Here is a 14,989-nt window from a genome sequence, read left to right as displayed (position 1 = left end):
AAAAGAAGACATTTATGCATCCAATAGACACATGAAAAAATGCTCATCATCACTCGCCATCAGAGAAAGGCAAATCAAAACCATAATGAGATACCATCTCATACCAGTTAGAATGGTGATCATTAAAAAGTCAGGAAACAACAAGTACTGGAGAGGATGTGGAGAAATAGGAACACTTTTACACTGTTAGTGGGAGTGTAAGCTAGTTCAACCATTGTGGAAGACAGTGTGGCGATTCCTCAAGGATCTAGAACTAGAAATACCATTTGACCCAGTCATCCCATTACTGGGTATATACCCAAAGGATTATAAATCATGCTACTATAAAGACACATGCACACATATGTTTACTGCGGCACTATTCACAATAGCAAATACTTGGAACCAACCCAAATGTCCATCAATGATAGAATGGATTAAAAAATTGTGGCACATACATACCACGGAATACTATGCAGCCATAAAAAAGGATGAGATCATGTCCTTAGTAGGGACATGGATAAAGCTGGAAACCATGATTCTGAGCAAACTACCGCAAGGACAGAAAACCAAACACTACATGTTCTCACTTATAGGTGGGAATTGAACAATAAGAACACTTGGACATAGGGTGAACATCACACACCAAGGCCTGTCATGGGATGGGGGAGCGGGGAGGGATAGCATTAGGAGAAATAGCTAATGTAAATGGCAAGTTAATGGGTGCAGCACACCAACATGGCACATGTATACGTATGTAACACACCTGCATGTTGTGCACATGTACCCTAGAACTTAAAGTATAAAAAGGAAAAAAAAAAAAGAATGCCCTTTGCAAAAAGACATGAGGAGATTTTCTGGGGTGATGGAAACATCATGTATCATGATTATAGAGGTTACATGAGTGTGTGTTTATGTGGTGTGTGTATATACATATATATACACACACTCATGTAACCTCTATAATCTAGATACATATATATATATGTATATACACACACCCACATACTAACAAAACATCATACTGTACAATTAACATGAGTTCATTTATATCTCAATAAAGTTAGGATTATGTACAAATTTTGCATATTGGCTAGAAAGTGATTAAGACTGAATTATATTTAAAGTGTAAATAAATCTTACACAGTGATACATCATTATATTTTTAAGAAAAAGAAAAATCTGTAAAGTCAACCCCATAGGAATCCTGACTAAAATCCCTTTCATATAGTACACATTATCTTTTGGCCACTTCTATATTTTCCTGCTTCTGGTTTGTATTTCCGAACTAAACGACTGGGTCCTTGCCTTGTATTCTATATAAAATCTGAGTCCAGTTCTTGTTGTTCTGCCTCATTCAGACCATATTTCCCCTCAAGACTGGACCTTTACTCCATTCTCCTACTCTGTAACTGGATTCGTACCATCCATGTACAGAACCTCCATCTGGCTTACCTGATTATCAGTTATCTGAATTTTCTGTCTTTAGGGCTCTGTCGTCTCCAGCGGACTTGCTGTTATTAACTGATGCCTTAAGCCTCAGCTTGTTATGCCCTTTTTAATTCTAACTAAATTATGCATTTGTTCCTCTAGAGACCATTCCCCTTATTACTGTTCTTAATAGATGTTGGCTGCCACCTGAAGGATATCTGGAAACAGTACTCGCTCCCCAAGATTCTGATATGGCACCATGGGGAAGGGCTTGCCTCTTCGACTCCAGCTGAGTATCATTGGTGAGCCTGTTACTATTACTGATAGATATTTGCTTAGGTATGATAATCTGGAGAAAAAGTTAAAAACTAGTATTACCTTAGCTCTTACCCTATACCCCACCCTAGAGATTCACGTTGCCACAAGTGGCTCTGCACGCCTAAGCCAGACTTTCATAGTTTTATACTCATCCTCAAACTCTCAAGTTTTGGTGAATCCATGGAAAGGTTTTAATACCTAATAAAAATTACAGGAAGGAAAATCTCCATCACCACCACCGACCTTCTCTAGAGAATAGAAAAAACTTACTATTTTTATAAACCAGGAATAAGAAAAATAACTTACTATTTTTATTGGTCAATGTGTACAATCATTAATCTTATTTTAACATCTACTGTCCAACATCACTACATACCATAATAACGATTTTTCAAAACAGAAATGCACTGTGAATTAAACACTATGAAATAACCCAAGTTTTAAAAACATAACTACTTTGTGTTAATATAATGATGCAGGTATCCCAGACCACAGCTTGGTAACCCATATCCTGAAAATATCTAGCAGCAAACAGTTTTGCAGGATGTCATCTTCATAATGCTGCCTCAGACCGGAGTGACAGTTTATCAAAGAGAATTAACCTTAACTTCTGTCCACTCTGAAAAGAATGAAATGTGTGGCAAAACATTAACAGTCATGTCTTGATTTTACTATAAATTTTCTATAATTACAATATACTAGGAAATAACAGTGAATGCTTAAAGAATCTGATATTTAAAGGATCTGATGTTTAAATGATGCTATTATTTAATAACATTTTAAAGGTTAGTTGACAGTAAAAATGTGAAATTTGAATAATACCAAAAAGTGGCAATAATTTAACACCTAAAAACATAGAGAAATATTCTTACCTGTTTTATTCCATAGTAGTCAGCAATACTGCTGATCAGCTCTGACATTGCCTGAACTTCATGAGATTTCTTCATATTCATAAACTCAACTGCCTTCTGAGTTTCACCTAATAAAAATAAAGTAAAATATTGCTATTAAAGAATCAAAATTTAGTAGGAATTATCAGTTGATGTTCATATTTTTTGAAATTAAGTAGGAAAATAATATGGAGATTCTACTGTGGTTTCTGAATAGATCTCTACTAGCTTAGCTACTATAAATAAAATTTAAATTAATAAATGCAAAAATCCATAGAACATTAAAACTATTCCTTAACAATTAACTACAATGGAAAAGACTGGTAACGTGGACTACGAAAGAAATTTTTCATCAAAAGACAACATTATGAGGTAAAAAGGCAAGCCCCAAATGAAAGAAGATAATTCCAACACATATATCTACAGAGAATTTGTATCTAAGAATAAAATAAAACAAACTCCTACAAATCAATATGAAAAGAATCACCCAATAGAAAAGTAGGGAAAAAAACTTCAACAGTCATTTCATTACTTGTGCTGTCTAATATAGTAGCTGCTAATCACATGTGATTATTGCAATTTATACTGAAATCAAATACAATTGAAAAATTAAGATTCTGTGCTGCACTAGCCAAAGGTGAAGTTCTCAACAGCCACATGTGGCTAGTTTCCACTGTACTGAGCAGTAAAAGCACAGGACATTCCCATCACTGCAGAACTATAGGACTGTACGAATATACACTGTGCTACACATTATAAAGTACATTAAAATGGCCAAAGAGAATATGACAAGGTAGTCAACATTGTCAGTCACGTGGGAGTTGGGTGGTAGGAAACTGAAATGTAGGGTTGGAATGGTTATTATGGCATGACAGTGTTCACATCTGTGAATGCCTTGGTATAGGCTTAACCTGGGATTACCACATTGGGATACTGGGTTTTAATGAGGTCTTTCCAGGTATAAGTGCTGGTTACTCATGGTACTGTAGATGGAAGGTAGCACCTTCTTGGTAACATTCTGAGGGCACTTTAGGACACGATCTCTATCAGAGAGGTCTGAATTCCACAATGTCATTCTGCTGGCAGATACTAACCTAGTAAAGAAATATGCTGACTACTCCAGGATGGGGAATATAGCCCCTCCACTCTCACCTATCACCAGCATGCATCTCTCTACATGGCTAAGTCAACTGTTTCTTGTACCAGACACAACAGAGTCCATCGAGACCTTGAATGGTGGTTTTGCTGTTTGTTCTTGCCTACAATATCTTTACTCACTTTGATGCCAACCTGTGGCCCTTCAACTTTATGAATTGGGGGAGGGGCCAAGGATGATACCCTTGATGCAGAGGTACACTCATTTATTGCCAGTCAGCAGCACCTGGGATAGGGTGTTCTCCTTCGAGTTTTCATTATCAGTCGACTAGAGCCCCCATAGTAATATTGCTGGTGAACCCATCTGCAGCTATAATGGTTCCTACCAAGAGCCATAATTCACCAAACAGCCCCTCTCTTTCTCCAGGGGGAACATTATGAAATGATTTTGCCTAAATTGGTGAGAGAGATTAAAAAATGAAAATAAAAATAAAAGAATTGGACTCAAAGATAAAAGAGTCCTTTTACAATGGAGAACTCCAGTAGACCCACCTTTACCAAGTGAGTAAACTTAGTGTTACCAATAATGGGACAAAATTATATGTGCTTCCTAATTTGATAAGTACAAAAGTAATCACCTAGGCTGGGCGCGGTGGCTCAAGCCTGTAATCCCAGCACTTTGGGAGGCCGAGACGGGCGGATCACGAGGTCAGGAGATCGAGACCATCCTGGCGAACACGGTGAAACCCCGTCTCTACTAAAAAATACAAAAAACTAGCCGAGGCGAGGTGGCGAGGTGCCTGTAGTCCCAGCTACTCGGGGAGGCTGGAGGCAGGAGGATGGGCGGGCACGGTGAAGCAGGGTCAGTATAGACAGGGGCAGAGCAGACTCCCGTCTCCAAAAAAAAAAAGGAATCACCTAAGTAGTACTCCTATCAAAAATGTATAAACTGAATCTAACCATGGGGAAACAATAAAATAACCTGCCTATAGATACCAAAAGTATCAGGGTCAGGAAAAACAAATGCCAAGGTAAGAAACAATTTAAGATTGAAGAGACGAAACAGACATAACAACTAAATGTCAGATATGAGCCTAGACTAATTCCTGTATGAAGAAAAAAAAAATGGCTCTAAAAGATATACTTGGAAAAAGTAAAGAAACTTGAATAGAGACTGCTTATTAGACAATATTACTGTATCAGCGTTAAACTCCTGAGTGTGCCAATAAACTATGGGATGTGTAGGAAAATGTCCTTGATATTTTGAGATACAGAGTGAAGCATTTGAGAGTAAAGTGCTACAATATCTACAACTTACGTTCAACAGATTCAGAAAAAGGAGTGTGCGTGTGAGTGTGTGTGTGTGTGTGTAGAAGAGAACTACAACAAATGTGGCAAAATGTGAACACATGGTGAATCTAGGTGAAAAGCATACAGGGCCTATTGTACTATTCTTGTAACTTTTCTGTAGGTTTGGAGGTTTTCAAAATAAAAAGGTGGGGAAACAATGAGGATCAAATAAGAGATATGAAAGAGGTGTATGTAAGAGAAAAGAATCTGAGAATTTTTTTTAACCACAGCCTTCTGATCTCTGCCTTTTAGTTGGCATGTAGAATCAATTACATTGAATATAATTATTGATAAAGCTAAGTTTTAATCTACTACATTACCATATTTTTTTTTAATTTGTACCATCTCCACTTTCTGACACTCACGCTTCTCCCCACATCCCCAAATGTCCCCTTCCACTCTTCCCACCCTCTTCCCATAGAGAACATTAGCCTGTGGCAACAAAAATGATGTAGATTTTAGAAATTATACTAGCTCACTGTGATCTGTGTTTGAGGGGCAGGAACTATCTGAAGTAAAGGTTACAAGAATTAATGTAGAAAAAAATTGTGGAGATCTATAAGTTGTTCTGTTTAATATAGCACAAGGGAAAACCTACTCTTCTAAACAAAAGCTAATTTGTCAGGGCTTATATGTTAAGGTTTAATAATAAATTAATAATATTTTGGAAAGATACACATATATGAACAAAATATTGCTTCTAAGTACCTAAAAAGCACATATACACACACATAAATAGACATACCAATTCTCTGGTTTTGATTTCCTCGAAGGGCTACAAGCAACTGTTCAAAAGGAGTACATATTCCCAAGTTTTGTATGGAATAGTATTTCGCAGCCAGAGCAAAGGCTTCCACACTCACCAACTTCTGAGAAGTTTCACAAAATATTTTGGGAAAATCAGTCACACCTAAAAAAGTGAAGATAGAAAAAAAGTCTTCAGCAATAATTAATGGTTAATTTGTGTGATACTAATAAACAAATGAACAATTTTAATAACAAATTCCAATATTTACATTTTGTTGTGAATTTTAGCAATATATCTAATGGCTCCATTTATATTTACTATTTAAATGATTAGCTATAAGGAACACCCAGTTTTCTCTTAACATTTTATGCTATTAAAAATTTAAACTCCAAATTACAATTAGGCCTTTTTTTATGGAAAGAAAGAGACAGAGGCAGAGAGAGAGAGAGAAGGGAGGAAGGGAGGGAAGAAGGGAGGGAGGGATGAAGGAAGGAAGGAAGGAAGGAAGGAAGGAAGGAAGGAAGGAAAGAAGGAAGGAAGGAGGGAAGGAAGGTTAAAATCTGAATAGTAGTGTATTAAATTTACAAACTGTCCTGGCTGGCCTATAACTGTGTATTTAAAGGTAGTCAGCCCGGGCAACACTGTTACTCCCTGTCCACACTGCATGAGGAACAATGGTAATATCCCCAGTGGTATATAAATGTCCCTGCCAAACAGTTCCTGCATCATTTGGGTGATGCAGACTTGTGGCAGGGGGGTGGGGTGCATGTGCTCAATGCACTGTCAATATGAGTTCCAAAACGAATCAGGTTATAACCTGGTGAAAATAACTCATTTTCTGCCCATGGCCAGTTTTAAACCACACATTCTATAAGCTTAGTGTGTAACTGTCAGCAGTTTCCAAATACTCACTAATTTAGACTAGAATGACAAACTGTTGTGCTGTTTGCAAATACCTAGTGCCCTTCTCTGTAGGAGGCTCATGAACCTTGTTGAACTCAGGTGTGGCTGTTATCTTGCCAAGGTGAACCAAACCATTTTCAGGCAGAAGTTTTAAGGGTGTCAGAAGATTCAGTACTCTTTTTTGTCTCAGCTCTGTAATCGAAGCATGTGTCAAAACGAAACATTCCTCAGCCTGAATCCTTAAGTGACTACAGCAAGGACAGCATTACTATCAAACTACAATGAACACAGAGCATATATAAAAATTAAATTTCATTGCTTTCAGTAAGTGAGTTTTAAGCTTATTACTGCAGCACAGCTCTGCTTATTATGATGGATGCACACAGGCACACTGACAGATTAGCTCAATCTCATTGTTCTATGGCTATTTTTAAGGCAAGTTAATTTATTTAAGAGCTAAAAGACAGCCTTCCAATGTGTCTGTAGTGGTTCAAAGGAACTCATTAGACGGGAAAGTCCAATCAGGTGCATTCATTGAAAACTAATTTTGAATAATTCAAAAAAACACACATCTTAAAGACTTATATGAAGTATGCAAAATGTTCACCTCATGAAACCATACGGCAATCTAGGGAAGAAGTTCAGTTCTACAAAAAAAAATCCACACTATAGGCTATGAAATCTTCTCTAGCATAGCTAATCTTCTGTAGTTACTTATTAAATTATAAAAATATTCTTAAACACAAAAAATAGTGATGTTACCTGACAAAACTTAAAGCAAGATAAGTAAGATAAGTGATGAGGGTTTGTAGAATTCTAAATAAAAACTACATATTAAGCTAATATCTGTTAAGCTGGTGGTGGTAATGTTTACCAAATTCATTAATATGAGTAAAATCAGCAGAGATATATACCTTCCATTTCTGAATCAACTAAACATAAATTAAAATTACTAGAGGAAATTAACTCAAGATATATATTGTGTATGATGTAAATTTCTGTGGATATTTTATAAACTGAATTTACTAACTCAGCCAGAAGTAATAAAATCCACATCAAAATATTTAGCCATGATACAAAGTGGAAAACTCAGTCAACTATTAAGTGAAATTCTCAGGTTTAAGGGGAGTCTCAACATCCCCAGGTTCCAGGGCAGCAATTTCGTAGAGTGTGATAGAATAAGAGTATTAAATCTCCAAGTGCAGAGGGACCATTATAATAGTTAGCTATTGGACAATGTTGCCAAAAGAAAGAATTGTGATGTTTCTGTTGGAAATGTAAACGTTAAAATCAACTTAACTATCCTACCGAAAAAAACTTGAAAAAAATCCAATCAAACATGAATTAAATGCTGTTAATTTTCTTTAAGTACAGGTCTCAGCAATTTCAGAAATTGAAAGACCTGAGTTACAATATTATCTTTAAAACAATATTTTTTCTTTTAAAAAAAGGATAGTGTTTTAATTCATTCCAACAGTTTATGGTATTTAGGGCTAACCCTAGTTTACTCAGATAGTCTAGAACTCCATGAAAAAATATTTTTGAATTATGGAAATATAGCTGCTGTACTTTCTTTGTTTTCCAGTTATCCAGCCTGTAACTTCCATTACTTGCTGTTTTTAAAGATTCAGAGAGAGGGAGAGAGACACACACACACAGAGAGAGAGAGAGAGAGAGAGAGAGGTGTTTATGATCTAGTCTTGACTCCATCTCTGAAACAGTTATGTGAGAAAGTTATGGGACAATGGCAATACATAACATATAGTCCTCACAGTTCTTCCCTAGGTACTTGTATAATCGCTTTGGATTTGGCAACTAGCAAAACAGAAATTCCAGTGTTACTTAACTTATATTTAGCAAATTAATTACTACTTAGATTTTTTATGCAGGGAAAACTTTAAATTTGCTGCCTATCGCACCTGCATATTATGTAGCTTGATTGTTTGGCCTACATCGCCCTCTACTGGAAGTCCCTGTTCTGCTTTATATATGCTTTACTTATCACCTTTACTTACTCTTACTTTTTATGTACCCTATATCACTATTCCACAGAGGTTTCTGATAAGATAGGTTATAAGATGTGTTCTTAAAAGATAGTCTAATTGGTCATGAGAGAAGAAGGGAAAGAAAGAGACAGGGGAGATTATTTTCTACGAATATGAGACCAGATTATATCTCAGTTTATTTTTTTCAATTGTTTGTTTGTATACAAGGGACCAATGTACAAGGACAAAGATAGAAGAGTCATATATATACATCTTGGATTATAAAAATCTCAAGGCAGAAAAATGTATAAAATGTTAAAAATAAAAATAAAGTAAAACAATCACTGAATGTATAATATTTATAATTAGTAAATACAAATAAATGTCTGTTGTCCTACTTGAATGTTATACAGCACTTTAAGGAAAACAGAGTACTGTTAGGTCTTACAATAATTCATCACTATTATTTTAACATTTACTGCATGTATACTATATGCCAGGCACCGTGCTAAGCACGTTACCTTTCATGTGACAGTTTTATAAGTGAGTTATATAATGCTCTTATCCTCATTAACAGAGGAAACAACTGAGATGCAGGAATGCTGTAATGTATCCAAGTTTGTACAGACACAAACTTGGTGGATGAATCCAAGGCAGTATGAATTAAGACCTTGGTCTTAATTCCCACATTCCGTTAGCATGCCACATTTGTAAGTACAGTGGACAAACAAAGGAAATCAAGCAGGACAGCAATAAAGAAAAGCACTGTCCCAGCTACTTGGGAGGCTGAAGCAGGAGAATTGCTTGAACCCGGGAAGCAGAGGTTGCAGTGAGCTGAGATCGCGCCACTGCACTCCAGTCTGGGTGACAGTACAAGACTCCGTCTCAAAAAGAAAGAAAAGCATTAGGGAGACCTGACTCTCAGAATCAAGTCTGGCAAGCATTCCCTCTGGCAGACATCAATATACAGTAACATCCTAAGATATTATATTTTATTAATTATATAACTTTCTTCACTCCCCTCTACACCTCCCTCTCCACCAAAAGTAATTTTAAGGTTGCAAGAAATTAGCTGGGCATAGTGGCTCATGCCTGTAATCCCAGCACTTTGGAAGGCTGAAACACGAGGATTGCCTGAGCTCAGGAGTTTGAGAAGAGCCTGGGCAACACAGCAAGACCTCATCTCTACTAAAATTTTAAAAGATTAGCTGGGTAGAGTGGCACACACATGTAGTCCCAGCTACTTGAGGAGTTGAGTTTGGAGGATTGCTTGAGCCTGCAAAGTTGAAGTTGCAGTGAACCCTCATCATGCCATTGCACTCCAGCCTGGGTAACAGAGCAAGACCCTGCCTCAAAAAAACAAAACGTTTTAAGAAATTAAAAAGTTATTTTTACATATAAAATAATAAGTCTCTGAAAAAGAAGTATTTTTGTAAAATCTTATTATGATATCTATTTGCAGAAACAAAGTAACCCTATGCTTTATGCCCAGTTGCAGAGCAACAATACTTTACACACGGCATGAATGAATGCATGAATGACAGCAATCCCTCAGTACACTTACTATTGTAGCATCATCAACTATACAAGGAAAATAAATTCTCCTAAGGCTCTATGGTAATAGCAATCACTGAGGCTACTACAAGGACTTCAATAGCACCAGTGAATGTTTATAATCTCAGGATGAGAAAAAGGTGATTTAAAACATTTAGAATGTGACATAAAGCAAAATGAAATTATGTACTAAATTTGAGATTTTCTGTTATGGGGTTGGGGAAAGGTCACTATCATTATCACACAGCTTAGATCTGTCTTATAGCCCAGAATTTCAAGAAATCAACAGTGTCCTCTTACTCATAATCTTCACAATGATATACAAGTATTTTGTATTCATTCCTGCATAAATGTCCTACAGATGTCTTCAATTCGAAAGGTTCAAAACTCAGCTGAACACTTTTATGCTCCCAAAACCTTTCCCTTCTTCTATTTTCTAACTTGTTTAATAGCCTTATCACTCACCCAGTGGCAAAGCTAAAAAGCCTTTACATTATCTGAAATGCTTCTTGTGTCCTCAATTCACATGCTAAGCCACCCATCAACTCTAATGTAAAAATGTCCTTCATTTGAAAACCCCCTCCCCCATCACTACTATATTTCAAACCTTGTTAATGCTCTCCAATACTACTTCAATAGCTTTATAGTTAATTTTTCTCCCTTATCAATAAAACTCCGATAGACAATGCTCAATAGGTTGAGTTGAATTGAACATGTTTTCTAGAATGGAAATCTACTTTTATTCAATGCAAATTTAAACATTTTAAGGCTTTGCCTTCCACAGCAGTTGACTTTTGACTTAAATCTTTGATAATTGTTTAATACAGCTTAACCAAAAGCTAAAGTCTGTCTTACTGAACTTTGAAAATTAAATATGGGATGAGTTAAGTTTTACGAATGTTTTAAGTCTGTTCATAATCCTATAATCTACCAAGGGAAGAAAATAGAATATATACTATTGCTTTCAAAAGAAATAAATTTATATCATCCAATTATGTGCTAGAAAACATTTTGCCTAAGCTATTTCAGCTCACTTTATAGTTGCATATGCAGTGAAAAAATGTTATATAAACATGCAAACCATGCTCTTAGAAGGAAAAAAATTAACAAGAAATTGACATGCATGTCCTTATTGTACCAATATTAACATCACATTGAATGTATAAAGTGCATTTAACCATTCCTAAAGCAGTTTCACACTTAACTACATTACTTATAAAAATGAAATTAAATGTAAAAATAGAAAAATGTAACCACAGTATTTTAACTCTAACAGACTCTTTTCATAATTTAATTTGAGGGAAAACAAAACTATGCAAAGAAACAAATTTAGAAATTGATTTGCTAAATAAAAAATAATTCAGGGTTACCTACTACGTATCAGGTAAAAACTAAACTTGAATAAAGCTACTTTGTTACAATTTATGATTGTCTATGAGACTTAGTGTTTTACTATTTATAGTATATGCAGACAACAAATGTTCATATGGATTGAAGGAGCTTCAGCAACTCCCAGTTAGAATTCTACTGGATGTCACATGGAATGAGCTTACTCAAGCCTTTGCACTTGTTTTTACCTCTGTCTGAGACCACCTTCCCTCATGAATTTTCATGGCTCACTCTTACTTCTTTCAGGTGTTTGTTCAAATGCTACCATTTTGGTGAAAACTTCTCTGACAGTCTTGTTTAAAATTGCAATCCCACTGAACTCTCATCACCCTCTGATCCTTTCTTAATTTTTTTAAAGCACTTATCACCACCTGGTATAGTATGCAAGATCCAAGAGGACAAGAATTTTTATGCACAGCTGTATCCTCAGAACCTAGAATACTGTACAGCACATAGAAGGTATTCAGTGAATGAATGAGGAAGAACTAGGGTTTGAATTCTGGTTCTCAGAATGTCTATTCCTGTGGCCACGAGCAATTTATTTACCTGCTCTAAGACTCAATTTCTTCAACTATAAAATGGGGAATAAAATCTATTTTAAAGGGTTGTTTTATGTAATTCACACACATAAACAAATACATATATACACGTATATACATGTACATTCATATACACATATACAATTATGTACTTAACTATATATATAAAAAAATAAACTTTTAAGGTCGGGATACATGTGCAGGTTTGTTACATACATAAACTTGTGTCATGGGGGTTTATTGTACAGATTACATACACCATGGAATACTATGCAACCATAAAAAATAACGAGGTCATATCCTTTGCAGGGACATGGATGGAGCTGGAGGTCATTTTCCTTAGCAAACTAATGCAAGAACAGAAAAACAAATACCAAACGTTCTCACTCATAAGTGGGAAATAATGATGACAACACCATGGAAATGTAGAGGAGAATAATTAACTATATTTTAATATATATTCCTAACACACAGCCTAGACCATAAATAGGCAACCCTCAAACCATTAAGTCCAAATTAAGTTAATGAGTGTCTCAACACTTGGATCAATTTTCCAAATTTATTGGAATACAGAATTTTTAAAACCTCAAATATTTAAGGCCAGAACATCTTATAGGCTACTAGAGAAGAAATTGAGAGAAAGATCAATATGCACACTTAGCTTTTAAATGTGGGACCTGCTGGGAGAAAGGAGATTTGGGCTCTGAAACCTGAGTGCAAGATCTCCATCTGTAGAATGAAGGCATGACTAAGGATGGATGAACTGCACCTTGAGAACCAACATGGAGGTCCAATAGTTAATGCTGAGTACTACACTCTAGGTAGGATGAAAGCAAGAATTACTCATTGTCTGCTAACCCACTGGTTAGCACTGGGCATCATGTCCTAGGATCAACTTTCAAGTGCAGGAGAGAGTTTTAGTATTAATGATACTTCTTACTAAATTTGATGTGAAATATGGTAGACACAATCTCAGCAATGCCTTAAATACCTGGAATAAAGTTTCAAGTTTGCTTCACCAGAATGTTTTAATTTCCCATAATCTCAAACTGTTTCAAAAAATAACAAAAAACAAGAGATACTAAATTCCCAGAAATCCAATAAATGTTAAACTTCATTTAAAATGAGAAGCATTTAAGAATAAATTAAATATGTATAAATATTTTCTGAATAATAATTCAAATTTGATAAATCAAATATAATTGTTAGCAAAATACAAAATAAATTCCAAATTGTAAAATGCTAAAAAGCGATGCAAAGTATATTACAAAATGTATTTATTTCAGTGCAGTAAATGCTCTGAATTGATATCAATCTCCGTTCTTCTCTTTTTCTGACCAAAGATACATCATTTTTTACTGAGGTTGTCATTTCTGAACACCACTGTAGGCTCCACTGCCCCACAGCACCTGAAAATATCACTACCTTAGTCACTGCCACTGCCACTGTCCATTTACAGAGAAGACCAATACCTCTCTTTATATCTTGATCTGGGCCTAGACTTTTGGGCTTCCAAAAATAATAAAGACTTGTAAATTTGTTTATTATTGTTGTTGTTTTTATCGTTTGAGAAAAGGTCTCACTCTGTCGCCCAGGCTAGAGTGTAGCAGTGTGATAATAGCTCACTGCAGCCTTGATCTCTGGGGCTCAAGCAATCCTCTCACCTCAGCCTCCCAAGTAGCTGGATAAGGGCATGCACCACTGTGCCCAGCTAATTTTTTAAATTTATTTTTTCTAGAGACAGGGTCTCACTATGTTACTTAGGCTGGTCTCAAACTCCTGGGCTCAAGCAATCCTCCCACCTCAGCCTTCCCAAATTCTGGAATTATAAGTGTGAGCTACTGCACCTGGCCAGTTTGTTTATTATTGAGACAAGGCACATGAAGGACTCTTTGTCTCAGGTAAACTGTAAATTTAAACATAACTGAATTACTAATAAGGGATTTTGAGGGAGTAGAATTAAGTCATACCCCTCTCTTAATAATGTATTTTCTTTCCCATTGTGCATTTCATTAATTTGAGTTCAGTTTCATCTTCTATTCTTATTCTAAGTTCCATTTCAACATTAATGCAAAATAGATGTGTTTATTCTACTCTCTCAACTGAACTAAATTATAATCATTTGCCAAGTAAAAGGAATAAGCAAAAGATCTTTGCAGTAAATACATACTTTTTTTCTATCTAGCTCCTACCCTATCTCCACCATCTTGTTCTTTACTACTTCCTTAGTTTTTGTAATGATGTGTATAGTTCATAAAAGTTAGGTGAATTTTATTCTTTACAGGCCATTATTCAAGGTAATCGCTGTACAGAAAATAAACAAGTAAAGTACCCAACCTAAATGTTAAATTTAAATTACCCATTTGATTGCAATCATTATGTAAAAGGGAAGAATTAAGCTTCAGTGACTGTCATTGGTATCAGCCTAGAGACACTGGTCTGATACTCTGTGGTTGAACCTGAAATGCAGTGTTTACTCAGGAGAAAGAACAGTTTTCGGCACTTGATAAAAATTAGTTAAATAAATGTTTGAAAATGGAATATTTCTTAACAAGAAATCAGAAGTTACAAGAAAAAAAAATAAAGAGGCAGCACAAGTGTTGATCTAAATCAAGATGAATTCAAACAATTTGTAATACGAATAATGTTTTCAACCAGCAGTTCTTATCCTGATGTCTAAGAGTTTACGAGGGCTATGATTCACCTAAAACTGTATGTAAAGTTTTGCGAATATTTGTGCATACTTAAGCCTTTTTTGAGGCAGAGGTTCTATAGCATTCATTTAAATTAGCTATTAAATGGGATTTG

The 14,989-nt window shown here is 35.5% G+C and overlaps 1 protein-coding gene across 5 annotated transcripts in view; it reads right to left on the bottom strand.

The window, feature by feature from the left end:
• METTL25 (methyltransferase like 25) overlaps positions 1 to 14,989 on the bottom strand; it is a 119,551-nt gene that overhangs the window by 87,502 nt on the left and 17,060 nt on the right. For all 5 annotated transcript variants that reach the window (XR_004176135.1, XM_031650642.1, XM_031650639.1 and 2 more), the window contains exons 2-3: positions 5,809 to 5,973; positions 2,601 to 2,707 (exon numbers count right to left, since the gene is read on the bottom strand). Coding sequence is in view for 4 of the 5 variants with exons in the window: in XM_031650642.1 (XP_031506502.1) it covers positions 2,601 to 2,707; positions 5,809 to 5,973 (272 nt within the window). In the remaining variant the exon portion in view is untranslated. The remainder of the gene's footprint in view (positions 1 to 2,600; positions 2,708 to 5,808; positions 5,974 to 14,989) is intronic.

Source organism: Papio anubis, chromosome 9 (genome assembly GCF_008728515.1).
Source record: "Papio anubis isolate 15944 chromosome 9, Panubis1.0, whole genome shotgun sequence".
Classification (NCBI taxonomy): Eukaryota; Metazoa; Chordata; class Mammalia; order Primates; family Cercopithecidae; genus Papio; species Papio anubis.
Note: the sequence above shows the minus strand (reverse complement) of the source record. Positions and strands in the feature narration are given on the sequence as shown.